This window comes from Lactuca serriola, chromosome 1 (assembly GCF_051521515.1).
Source record: "Lactuca serriola cultivar US96UC23 chromosome 1, Lser_US96UC23_V15, whole genome shotgun sequence".
NCBI classification, from domain to species: Eukaryota; Viridiplantae; Streptophyta; class Magnoliopsida; order Asterales; family Asteraceae; genus Lactuca; species Lactuca serriola.
The window spans coordinates 62,207,677-62,221,708 of NC_136408.1; the positions used below are offsets into that span (position 1 = coordinate 62,207,677).

A 14,032-nucleotide genomic window follows, 5' to 3' on the forward strand; every position below is an offset into this window, starting at 1 on the left:
ATGGAGTTTACGGCGGTAAACTACGGGCGGTAAAATCCGGGCTGTAAACTCCGGGGCAGTAAACTCACCCTATATAAGGGTTGAGTGAATCTCATTTATACTCTTTCCGCTCTCTCTCCACCCTCTCTCTTCAAGACCCGATTTCTCCCAAAAATCTTCAAGTTTTTGTCCCCAAACTGTATGTTCTCTTACCCTAGATTGTGTTAAAGCTTATTTCATGTCCATATAGCATTGAAATCACCCAAAACTAGCATGAACAAGGTGTTTACGGCCCAAGAACTTCTTAGGCCGTAAACCCTTAAAAAGGGTGCCAAAATGCCCCTAACTCGTTCCTTGTGCTTAGAGACTAGCTTAGATCATACCCTTGAAGTGTTATGGACCTTAAACATTAGGTTTTGGAGGGTTGAATGTGAGTTTACAGCCCAAGATCTTCTTAGGCCGTAAACTCCCTCAAATGGTGCAAAATGTGCCCTAATCACTTCACCTGGTCTTGGACATTAACCTAGAATTATACCTCAATGAGTTAGGGACTTGAATCAATGATTTGGCACTTCATGCCATGAGTTTATGGCTGTTAACTCATGGGGAAGTGGTCCCCAGGCCGTAAACTCCACACAAGACCATTTTTGGACCTTAAACTCACCCAAACAATTTTTTAGGCCTCGGAGCACTTAACCACTTAAGTTATAGTAGTTTTAAGACTTTTTTGGAGACCCAATTGAGAGTTTATAGCCAGGATTATACTCCCCTGGGCTGTAAACTCCAACAAACGTGGTCATTTGACCATACATTTCCGTATAAAGCCATACACTCCTTTATTGCAACCCAATAGCCTCCTAGCACTTGACCAAAGTGTTTTTACTCGCATTAGGATGTTTATACATTTTTAATTAGTGTTTTAATCACTAATTATATGTAAACATATGTATTTATATGTTACTAGGGTCATTAAGTGTGTTCAACTCTTCACTTGACACCAAGCACTCAACCGACACTTCCATCCGATCCACTCGCTGCAAGTGAGTTCATACCCCATAATTAACCTTTCAAATGTTTTAAATGCTTTTAGGGGGGGGGGGAATACAAGTTGAATCCAACAATTTATAGTATCAATCACATGTGATTTGTAACTTACAATCAAAAAGGATTTCTATACTTTTAACCGTTTTGCCATCAAAACTGCTTTTAATGTTTATCAAACTCATTTCCATGTTAATTTGTTGTAAAAACTATTTTCAAACTCTTTTAAACTTCTTATGTTTCTAAAATATATCCACACCAATATATTTATATAAGTAAGACTTCAAGGACTTAGGACTAATAGCTCGCCTTATTTCCTGTTCTTGTTTGATTGGGGTCTTAGGGTATATTGTTATATGTCCGACTGTCGTTGAATTCTTAGTTATATATTGTATGTATTTATGTTGGATATGAATATCTTCACTCAGTTCAATACTTTTGGGTATCCAAGAATGACTGCAACATGCTAGTTAACTATAATAGGTATAGTTAAGGATTACCACTCCTCACTACCATTACTATGATACTTTCCATAGTTACCACTATTATGAGTCTCTACATGTTAAGTACTATACTAGGAGAATACTATGTACTATACAAAAGAACACTAAATACATAATACCGAGAAACACACTATACACTAATACAAGAGAACATACTAAAACAGAATGTGATACACTATTTCTCTATACGGCACTTTGATGCACCTTCGCCGTGTAACCATAGTCTCCTAGAGGGAGAGCGGGCTCTACGTGTATATATCTATACAGAGCGGAAACTCTCACATCCCGACTACTAGCTACAGTCCGAGCCGCCTAGGCCCTGGGATGATAACATGCTATCACACTACGTGTGACCTGGAGGGTCATGATACATTTGATCGCCTATCCGCATGGTTACATAAAGATTCACATTCGGATCCCTAAATTAACAAATTAAGAATTAAACGTAAAGTAGACTTCCCGAGGTGTATTAAATACTTATCACTACCTAGAGTCTGCGGTTTATTTACCACTCAGTCGGCAGTAATACTACTGGAATAATACATTATTTTCCAATTTACTTTGTTCAAATGAAGTCTAAACTATATTTTTATAATTGAGAGTCTAAATGGGAAAACTTTTACACACTCAAAGGATCAAACCTACAAGTAACCAAGTCTTGGCAGAAGACTACTTTTATTAGAAAATATAGGATTTTCTAGAGATTCACACTATTTTCAAACTTGATAACAACTTTCATGTTACACAATTGTAAACACTTTTATACAAGCAATGACACTAAATTCTTATGAACTCACCAGCTTTATGCTGATACTCATTTTCAAAATAACTTGTATTCTCAGGTCGTCAGTAGGCAGGTACAGATGCAACTTTTAAGAAGACGGAGCACATACAAGACTCCTCTTTATTTTGAGTATACTTTTGGTGTCTAACAAACTGTACAGAACACGCTTATATTAAAATTTCTATATTAATGCAATGGATGTGGTTTCTTGTCTTTACTATTATGCATTGTTATGATACTCTACATGACATCCTCCACCGCAGAACGTATTCCGCTATTCTCGGTTTTGGGGTGTGACACAGCGGTTACGGACTCATGGTAGCAAATTGTTAGAAGCATTCTACTTTGTCGTTATACAAGTATTAATATTAAGTATAAGTTTCCCCCTACTTATATCCTAGGTACTACTTGTATATTAAGTAGATAATTATACCTAACACACATACTCGTATAGAATTGAAATAGATTTATACGTAGTGGTTTTACTCTTATAGAATTGAAATAAGATTTATACGTAGCAACTCTCGTTTGTATGGAATTACAAACACTTATATTCATAGTATATGAGACTTATAGGTAAACTACGTATTTGGTAAGTAAATTTTTATACCTAGGATATATATACTAAACTTTGGAGAGTCAAAAGGATACTTTCAAAACTACACTTTTGAAACTCGGAATATGTATTATTTTTATATGGAGTCAAAACCTATGGACTCACCAACTTTATGTTGACGTATTTTAAATGCATGTGTTTTCAGGAAGTTGATAACTATGATACGAGAAATGATGTTACACTGCCCGGTGTTTCCGCCGACGGCCGGGGTGTGACAGTATGAACTCACCTGACGTGGGTAAGTCTAAAGAAAGATTGATATAGGATCGTCGGGTGTCGAATGAAGTCATGAGCACAAACAGATCCTAGTTTAACATGTAGTAACACATATATGAATATGTTTAGGGTATATAACCACTAATAGACACATGGATACACTTTAGGGACATGAGAGCACTTAGAAATGAGTGTTACAAACACCCATTGAAGTCCCTAAATGAGTGTAGGGCACTAGATTTGAGTGTAAGGCGACCAAACTCAACCTTTGTGAGTGTGCGGCCAGGTATGAGGCCAGAGTGTGCATCCAGGCCTGAGTGCGGCTGTACACTCCCACCCAAACATGCCCAAATCAATTTTCCAAGGCTTGGTGATGATCCTAGGGTGGTGTTTTGGCCATTTCTTTGCTTGGATTAAGGATTATGATCAAATGGAGTCCAAAAGATGTGTGTGTGGTTACATATAGCGTGTGCGGCCGTACACCTTCAAAGGGTGAAGAACACGAAGTGCACTATGGGTTTTAGGCTTAGATTCAGGTTTCTTACCAATATAACAAGCTGAATGGAGGAGTACTTCACGTTTTTGAGGCCCTTAGAGTGTTCTTGGATGAAGATTATCGAGAGAGAAAGTTCCAGCTTTGAAGGAGTGGGAGGAAAGGGTGTAAGGTTGGCTGAGTGTTCTATATATAGGGTCGAGTGGGAGGCTAGAGGGTGTGTGCGGTTGGGTGTGCGGCTGGCTGGCCGCACACGCGGGTGTATGGCCGCACACATCAGCTTTGGTGTTTTTGGCCTGATTTTGTGATGCTACACACTTTCTAACCTTTCTTAAGACTCATATATAGGTAATACTAAGCCTAGAACACTCATATTGACCCACATTTTCATTAAAAGATAGCAAAACAAAGGCTAACACTCGGTTGAGTTGAATAGTTGGACTTTAAAAAACAAGGATTTTCGAGTTGTCACATTATCCCCCCGTTAGAGGGAATTTCGTCCCGAAATTTAGATTCCTAACGAATACTCAGGGATAGGTGCAAAGGATGTGGATACTTCATGCTCCATCTGATCTGCCCATTCCGTTGGGGGAATCAGATCTATACTGAGTCCTAACGAACATTCACTACGAGGTATGGCTTTTTCCTTTGGCCTCTAGGCTACACGGGATAAAGTTTCATCAGTTTCCTTCACCGAGATAGATCTCACCTGTTTCCCTTAATGAGCGTGACTCTGGTATTTATGGATCTAGTCGAGAACATGAGAGTTTTTGTCGGGTACCACTGGTTCATCCGCTGAGATGCGGACAGGTTAGGGTGGAACTTATGGAATCCCTGAAGCAATTGGGATCTGAAGGATGTTGGGCCAGTTCTTATCAAGAATCTCTGATGGTCCTCAGTTCCTTGGAAAGTAAATCATTCCATACCCAAAACACAATGTACTTCCTTGGTGAGATCATTATTTGGCGTGATCACCATTCTGAAGTTCCAAAAGGTTTCTCTTACTGGAGGTGTAGTCCTTCTGATTGGTTCCTAGAAGTTTCAGGTCGTATTCGGATGCGTGTTTCCTATTGATTGGTCTTCGGAGGTTTTCTGGATTATTGAAGATGCTGGCTATATGCTGGCATCTATTGGTTGCATGACATCTACCTCAGTCCAGCGTAGAAAGGACCTGCACTTTCGACTCATGAGGTGTTTCTAACAGAAACTCTCAAAGTCGGTGTGATAGGGGATTTTACCAGATGATGCTTAGAAAGTTTAAATTTTCATTATCATCTAACAGATGCTTTCACAACATGATCCCTAATCGGGAAGAATCATGCTCTTACTCGCTTCGCTGTTTCATGGATAGTAGTTTCTGATTAGGGCAACTTCGTCCTTAGAGATTCTTGAAAGGGTTGACTATTTCAGAAGGTGGTTCTACTATCTCTTTAGAGATAGTTGATGGGTTTTAGCCATAAGAACATCCTATGTGCTTATGCAAACCCTAATGCTTGGATCTAGGTTTCTCTATTGTACATGCAATTTATCCAAGACTTTAATCCCTAGTTCTAGCATACAATTAATCATATTAACATGTGAAAGGGTTTTTAGATCTTACCTTGATTGTTATGTAGCAATAACAATCTCAAATCCTCCTTGTAATGACTTTAGAAAGCTTAGAGTCACAAATGTCACTCCTCTAATGGTTCACAAACACCAAGAGCAAGAGGATGAAGAATAAGGAGAGAGGAGGCTGCCCAAAACGTGTGGAAACCCTAAGGAACTAGTTCACCACGTTTTTTGAGTCTCAAGGGTCCTTTAATTAGTGAGGCTATTAGGGTTATCTAACAAGGAAACCCTAATTTGGATGCTTAGGCCCTAAGCAACCCATGGACTCCCTCCTTAGAGGCCTAGGACGATTTCTAATGGGTTTCCCCATAGAATTCGTCCACCCCTCTAATATGGATTCCATTAGCTCAATATTCAACTATCACACAATTGACAGTTCTAGTCCCTTAAGTTTAATTAATGTCTTTTAGCCACAAACTTAATTCTTATTAATTCTTTGACTAATATTAATTAAACAATATGATTTCTCCTTTAATATATTATTCTCATAATATATTAATAAATCATAATTAATCCTTTCTCTCCATAATTCATCCTATCAAGTTGCTTCAGTGTAGGCAACCTAAAAGGACCATGCACCATCGGGTCAAGTACATACCAAAATAGTTATGGACTTAGACACTAATCCAACAGTCTCCCACTTGGATAAGTCTAATAACTATTCTGCGTATGACTTCAGGTCCTGATCTGCAATCGTAGCTTTCCAAAGCCGCTGCCAACTCTGATCTTATCAGATACGCATGTCCTTTAGACAAGGGATCATATATTCCTCCATTCTAGATATCGTATAGATATAAGACATTAATTCTAATCATTCTCTCTAAACTATTTCCCAACTTCCGATTTATGACGACTGACAACAGACTACAATTGATCACATCAAATTAGTCCCGGCTCGGCCAAGCGCTTAGGTGCCATCACTAATGTTGGATTAGTGTCTAAGTCCATAACTATTTTGGTATGTACTTGACCCGATGGTGCATGGTCCTTTTGGGTTGCCTTCACCAAAGCAACTTGATAGGATGAATTATGGAGAGAAAGGATTAAATATGATTTATTAATATATTATGGTAATAATATATTAAAGGAGAAATCATATTGTTTAATTAATATTAGTCAAGAATTAATAATAATTAAGTTTGTGACTAAAAGAGATTAATTAAACTTAAGGGACTGGAATTGTAATTATAAGATAATTGCAATTGGGCCATGGATTGCCTTATATTATAAGGTTGGACGAATTCTATGGGGAAACCCATTAGAAATCGTCCAAGGCCTTTAAGGAAAGGAGTCCATGGGTTGCTTAGGGCTTAAGCATCCAAATTAGGGTTTCCTTGTTAGATAACCCTAATAGCCTCACTATATATAGAGCCCTTATACCCCAAAAACGTGGACAAGCTTCCTTCTACGGTTTCCACACGTTTTGGGTAGCCTCCTTCTCTTCTCTTCTTCATCCTCTTGCTCGTTGTGTTTGTGAACCATTAGAGGAGTGACATTTGTGACTCTAAGCTTTCTAAAGTCAATACAAGAAGGATTTGAGATTGTTATTGCTACATAAAAATCAAGGTATGATCTAAACCCTAATTTATATGTTATATTGATTATCATATACTAGATCTAGGAAGTGACTGAAGAACCCAGTCAACAGCCAGCTCCTCATAGACAACAGAACCCAACATTCTTAATCTATCAATGTGTCACTTCATCTCTAGGATGTTTACACACACTGACTTTCTTTCTTCATGTTTACATGCCAAAAGGGCTTGAGTGAGTTTGAACTTTTCAATCTTTTGAACTTGTGGGTTAGGGAGACTAATTGGAGGAGGTGGAGGAAGTGAAGCATAATCTCTTGTTCCTCGATCGAATCGTGGAATATCATCTTCATGTGGAAAGCTTGTTCCACGGGATTTGGGAATACCATAGTTGTCATACTTTGACTTCTACAAAACGGGAGAGAACAAATTCAAGTTTGTTGATTAGAATCCTCGATGTGACACCCAAATGCGACATCGAGGCTAGGATCCAACACAATACACTACAACCTAGAAAAGGGATGCCGTAATCTAGTTGCAGAATATTTGAAGGTAGGTAAATGACGATTTACCAATTTCCACCATGAAAAACGAAAAAGAAATTTAAGTTTTAAATCTATTGAAAATTCCTAGATCTTTTGACATTCATTGAACATTTCAATGGCATGTTAAAATATCGATATGCCCCTCTAGTTTGTGACTGGGATATCGAGGATCACAAAGCGGGTGTGAATAACCATACAAACTTACATGGTGCCCCCACATGTTACAGTCACCTGTTCGATGTGCCAGTTAACCACACACGCTCCACCGAACTATGACAAACATTGATTCACCCTTTGCTACCTTTGCTTAGAACCATTTAGTGTGCCGGTTAACCACACACGATGCACTAACGTCTTCGCAAGGGTACAAAGTGTAATTTCATGGAATTGCATCAATTCACTTTTGCCTAAAGTAACTAAGATTGGGAATTTCGTTAAATCATTTAGTTACTTTTGTACTTCATTATACTTATAATGGAAGGTTTCTGTCCTATCCTACCCGTTCGGCTAACGACCCTCCACTAGTCAAGAGTGCGGTGGGTAAGAGTGGATACCCATTCAATCACCATTTTATAGGCAATTTCCTTAAACACCCCTTATAGACCAGCTTCGTGAATGAGGCCTACTAACGGTAAGACTGACTTTTACTCATACATATATATAATGTTAGACTTTCAATGTTATATATAGTATAGGGTGTATTTTACACTTTTAAAATACTAGGTGGTCTAATCACTACTAGAAAAAAGGCCTTTTACGACGCTCATTGCGCGTCGTAAAACGCTCAGACGACGCGCAAATGCGCGTCAAGGAAGGCCCTGTCATAAAGAGAGACGACGCGCATTTACGACGCGCGTTTACGACATGCAATGCGTATCAAGGAAGGCCCTGTCATAAAGGAAGACGACACGCATTCGCATGTCGTAACCTTACGACGCGCGTGTTAATGACACGCAATGCGTATCAAGAAAGCCCCTGTCAAGAAAGGCCATGTCATAAATGAAGATGACACACATTTTTGCGTATCATAATTTTAAATGTTTAAAAAAAATATTTTTAATAGATTTACTAATTTTCAAATTAAATTTGAATTTAATGCCTCATAATATAAAATAAAATATCATATACAAAAAATATAATCCATTTCATAAAATTTAATGTCATATACAAATAATCATTCCAATAGTAAGTAAATGTAACACATTGCTAATATTGCATAATATTTATTATTGAAAACAAAACATGTACAACATTAAAAGAAACCCTTGAATAAATTCTCCTTTGACAATCACCTTTGACAATTTTCTTTCTAAAAGAATAACCTGAATGCAAGAACTTTGAGAGGCTGCAAGGCACTAATATGTCAAATTTGTTTGTCTGCATGTTTTCAACCAAATATAGGAAATTTCAGGAGTATGTATACATGTCATTTACATATATATATATATATATATATATATATATATATATATATATATTGACATAACATAAAGCATACATTGACATAACATAACTAATTCCAAACAATTCGAACATGACAAAGGGAAAACAAAGGTGGCATACCTGATGCATTCACCCTCATCTTACAAGAAACCCTGCATTTGCTTCAATTTGCCAATTTCACGTTTCAGGTATCGATTTAAAGAATTGGTGGGATCGCAAGCATGACGTACCGGAGGGCGTTTCTGTCGGCGATCGATACGCAATCGTACCCCGTTTGGGATCGAGCCGTTTGGAACGTGGATCGTGACTACTTTGGCGAATCCTGTGACTATGGTCCCCAACTCCTCCACGACTCCATGGAACATTTACACAATACCCTTCTCCACCCATGGACCCCACCTGATAACATATATAAGAGTGAAATGACCATTTTACCCTTCTCGATGTAAAAAATGAGAGAGAAAAACAAATTAGGGTTATGTTTACCTCATGGGCAACGCCTGTACCAGGGTAGAATTTTCCACCTTCATGTCTATGTAAGGATATATACAACACCTATAACAATTAAAACCAGTATCATCAGAAATAGTCAGATAGTAATCTACAATGTTATTTATGATTTAAAATAAATTAATCAACTATATTGTTTTATATTTATGTTGAGTTTCATTTTTTTTTATAGGAGAATGAATGATAGTTAATTTTACATGGCCTCCTGCAATTTATTACCAGGAAACACTTATAGTGTTTATGTTTTTTTTAAATATCACAAACTCTTTGTGGTTAACCAAGAAAAAAATTATTTCTGTGGTTAAACCAAAAAAAATACAGAATATGGAGTTAACCATATAATAATAATATCATTAACAAGTTGAAGAAAGTAGTATCAATTATTGCACGAATAAAAAAAATAAAAATAAAATTACTGTTTTGTTCTGCTCAAATATTTCTTGAGTTCCATTTCCATGGTGTACATCCTGTAAATAAATAAGGTTAGATAACTACAACTCATAGTTTTCTTTTTTTTTTTTTTTTTTTAATTACAAAGATTATTACCCAATCAACAATCAAGACTTTTTTTGCTCCTGCAGCTTGTGCTGCTGATGCAGCAATGGCTGCATTGTTATGCAGACAGAATCCCATTGCTTGTCTCACTCCAGCATGATGACCTGGAGGACGCACCTGACCCATGACCCATTACCCATGACCCATGACCCACGACCCATGATCCATCAAACATAAAGATTAATGTACCTAGCAAATAACTGTTCTCTAATATTACAAATTTTATAAAATTTTAATTTGCAAAACTAAAAGATTAAACATAAAAGCTCATTAGAATCCAAATAACTGTTCTCTAATATTACAAATTTTATAAATAAAAATGGGTTATATTGCAAATTTTCATTCCATTCCTTCAAAATGAGAATTTACAAAAGAGAAGGAATCACACACACCTGCAGTTGCCAGGCTGGCAGCAATTGCTCGAAGACGATCTGGTCTTTCTGGATGAGGAAGAGACTTCCTTTCAACCTACAAATTATAAAGATCAAAAAATGATGACATCAAAGTTTTTTATTTATAAAACCATCAAGACTATTAAAAATAATTTTTTTAAAAAAAATGAAAATTGAAATATCGGGAAGAATTCTTACTTCAGAATGAAGCAACATCCTGTCATCCAAATTAACAAAAGTAAAGGTCATATAAAACTATGTTAAAAAACATTTGATGTATAAAAACTAAAAAGAAACTTTTGCAAGGTCTTACAAAATTCTTCATTTGAAGATGACACTAACAAAATACTACCAAAAAATCATATCCAAAAACCACAAAAGAACATGCTTCATACCATCCTCATTCAAACAAACTGAATCCCATATCCTGCAAAAAAATATGAAAAAAAAAGATAGTCAAAAACATGCAACCATAAAAAAAACAGTTTAAAAACAAACAATGAAGATCAATGGATATAAAAGAGCTTAGATCATCGGACTCTTCTTTCTCTACAACTTTCTCCTCTTTCTTTAGCTCAGCTGCAGCAGCTGCAGCGGGAGCAGCACCACTACCACCTGTGGCGGTAACTGCAACACCACCACCACCACCTGAAGGAACAGAAGCCAACTTCTCCCTTCCAGATGCAATCAATTCGGTGATATCTTTACCCTTAACCTCCGACAAGAGTAATTCAATTCTATCTTCATCAGCATCAGCTCCAACTGCATTAGTGAATATGATCATTATAATTGCCATTAAGCAAATCATATAGTTTATGAAGTTCAGGGTTTACATGGATGCAACATGGCACCTTAATTAGTGAGGACTGTTGGAACAGGTCCCAACCTTCTCACTCACACAACATAGATATATATGTATGCAGAAAGCAAATATAGAGATATGAAAGTACTTTGGACTCAAAGCTGCTGCACACTGACTTCTCATATTCAGAAAACAAAGGCTATATATATAGCCTGTAGTACATATCCAATGGAAACAAACTAAAACAGTCTACAAGGTTCTTATCTCTTGATCTTGCTAAACTTACTATTTTCTTCCTTGATTCGAACTTTCTTGTTTGGTCACTTCGAATCTTATTACTTGCTATTCAAACCACTTAGGTTTGATCTTGCTATCTTGCTTCAATCTTCCTCTATCTTGCTTAGACTCTTGCCGTACCTTGCTTCAATTTTCTTTCCTTCTCGATCAAAAGTGATCACTTGCTGCTTCTTTCTTCTTTCTTGCCTGCTAGCATGTCACACAGTTGTGTTGTTTTTTTCTTCTTCTTCTTCTTTCTTCTGATCACAAAGACCTAGCACCACCGAGTCCTTTTTCCTGCTTCACTCTCTACAATGAATCTATCTCTCGGCAATGGAGGTGATCGGCTCCAACAATGATCGACCTCTTCTCTCTTGTCTCTCTTCTTTCTTCTTTCTACTTTCTTCATTCTTCTTTCTTCATGTCTTTTCTCTTTCTTCTTTCTTCTTTCTACTTTCTTCATTCTTCATTCTTCTTGTCTTTCTTTCTTTCTTCTGATTGTTGCCAATCAAACATTCTTTCTCTTGCCGACCTGCTGCTGCTTCTACTGCTCTTGTTGCCCTGCAGCCAAAAGATCCTCCCAAAATCATCAATCACAATTACAGAAGTTACAGTTAGATATTCCACAAAGTCCAAATCTAGAAAACGAAGATGCTCACATAAAGCCCAATCACGATGGATCAATGATTTCAAAAACGAAATGACAGATTAAGGGTGAATCGAATTGTAAAAATTATCTATTTCTAAGCGAGCATCTGAGTGTAATTAAGATCTAAGCCGCATCACAACAAATCAAATATTCAAATTAACGAAACTTACGAGAGATTGGAATTGTCCGTACAGTTTTGTTCCAGTGGCGGATGAGGCATTTTATCAAACATGTTGCGTGCATCATCGATTCTTCCCCATTTACTGTATAAGTCGATTTCTCGATTTCTATTTCTTTTTCTCCCATTCCAGTCTCCGACTTTCTGTTGCTGTGATAGAGAGTTTCCTTCCGTCGCTGGGATTTGAGTAGTGCCACCACTCCTCCGGTGGCTCTGAGTTTTCTCGGTCTAGGTCACCAGACCTAATGTTGCTGGCAAGGGCAGGCGAGGTGAGATTGCCGGAGATGAGGGGCTCCATCGGCTGGGTGACACTGGAAAGCGTTGGACGGTGGGGCAGGGCTAGACGGAGGTCAGAGGTGGGAGGCGCCAACACCAAGAGAAACGTCGGAGGTGGGAGAAGCTGTCGACGTCGAGAACCGAGAAGAAGAGAAAGGGTTTGTCGAAGTGAGAAGGAGAGAAAGGGAAGTTGAAGAGAGAATGAGCAGTACAGGAGGGCATAATCGGGGCAAGTTCTTGAAAAAAAAGCCCTAGCTACTAGGGAAATTAAAGTGGAGGGAGAAAAAAAAAGGAAGGCGAGGATTTTAAGTTTTTGGGATTTCATTTTCCCCGGATGGAACGCGCGCGTTCTATTAAAATTTATAAAGCGACGGTCGTAGACGACACGCAGGTGCCCTCCGTGTTTTTTTTTTTGTTTAGACACTAATTTTAGGGCACGCAAAAATGCGCGTCTGAAATCCTTTAAATTTAGGAAGAGATGACATTATTTTTTAGACACTCACCTTTGCGTATCATAAATCACTGCGTGTCATGGTTCGCGCGTCGTAAAAGGCTATATTTCTAGTAGTGAATTTAATAAATTACACTTTTAATTTAACTAAATGTGAAGGTAAACTTTATGGATTTATTAAATCTCCTTTAATTGTACACCTTAATTAATTAATAAAACCATAAGGGTGTGATCTTAACTTTTCAAAACAATACTAGGGTTTTAGAATTTAACATTTCTAAATTAAACCATTAATCAACTTTTAATTCCAAAACTTGAGGGCAAGTTTTGAAACATTTCAAAACATTAGGTTTTAACTTATTTAAATTTCAAAAGCAAAACTTTTAAGTTCAAATTTAAACTATAAAACCTAAAGGGATTAATTTGAAACTTTTCCAAACTTTGGCAAGAATATTCTAGATCGCATAATTCAAATAAGGCAACTAACTATTAATTGGTGGTTATCTAATTAGATCTAGTTCAAATTCTTGTAAGATAATAATCAAATAATTCAAATAATTTAACATTTATCAAATAAGGTAAGAATTATATAATTAGATGACCAAAATCTTTTATTTTTGACAAGGATAATCATAAGGGATCAACAAAATTCGAATTTTATTAATTTTAAACAATTATGGCAATTATCCTAAGTCAAAATAGATAAAATCCCGTAACTACCTCCTTCTGACACTCGAACTCGCCGAGTTCCTCTATGGACTTGCGGAGTTGGAGCTACTCGCCGACTCCACATTGGAACTCGCCGAGTTCATCAGACAGGGGCCAAAAAACCGATTTTATAAGCTTGAAAAAATAACCAAGGCATCAATATAATAGAAACCAATCAAGGCTCTGATACCACTGATGGGTTTTAGCCATAAGAACATCCCATGTGCTTATGCAAACCCTAATGCTTGGATCTAGGTTTCTCTATTGTACATGCAATTTATCTAAGACTTTAAACCCTACTTCTAGCATACAATTAATCATATTAACATGTGAAAGGGTTTTTAGATCTTACCTTGATTGTTATGTAGCAATAACAATCTCAAATCCTCCTTGTAATGACTTTAGAAAGCTTAGAGTCACAAATGTCACTCCTCTAATGGTTCACAAACACCAAGAGCAAGAGGATGAAGAA

At 37.1% G+C, this 14,032-nt stretch overlaps 1 protein-coding gene and 1 pseudogene across 1 annotated transcript; both read right to left on the reverse strand.

Moving 5' to 3' along the window:
* Nucleotides 1–8,940: 8,940 nt before the first annotated feature.
* LOC145056133 (histone deacetylase 15-like) lies at nucleotides 8,941–9,954 on the reverse strand. The gene is made up of 4 exons (XM_079004186.1): nucleotides 9,820–9,954; nucleotides 9,690–9,740; nucleotides 9,250–9,318; nucleotides 8,941–9,162 (listed from the first exon to the last, which is right to left on the reverse strand). Exons 1-4 carry the CDS (start codon nucleotides 9,952–9,954, stop codon nucleotides 8,941–8,943), a joined length of 477 nt encoding a protein of 158 aa, XP_078860312.1.
* A 666-nt stretch (nucleotides 9,955–10,620) lies between these two features.
* Nucleotides 10,621–11,016, reverse strand: LOC145056149 (large ribosomal subunit protein P2y pseudogene; annotated as a pseudogene).
* Between the last annotated feature and the right edge of the window lie 3,016 nt (nucleotides 11,017–14,032).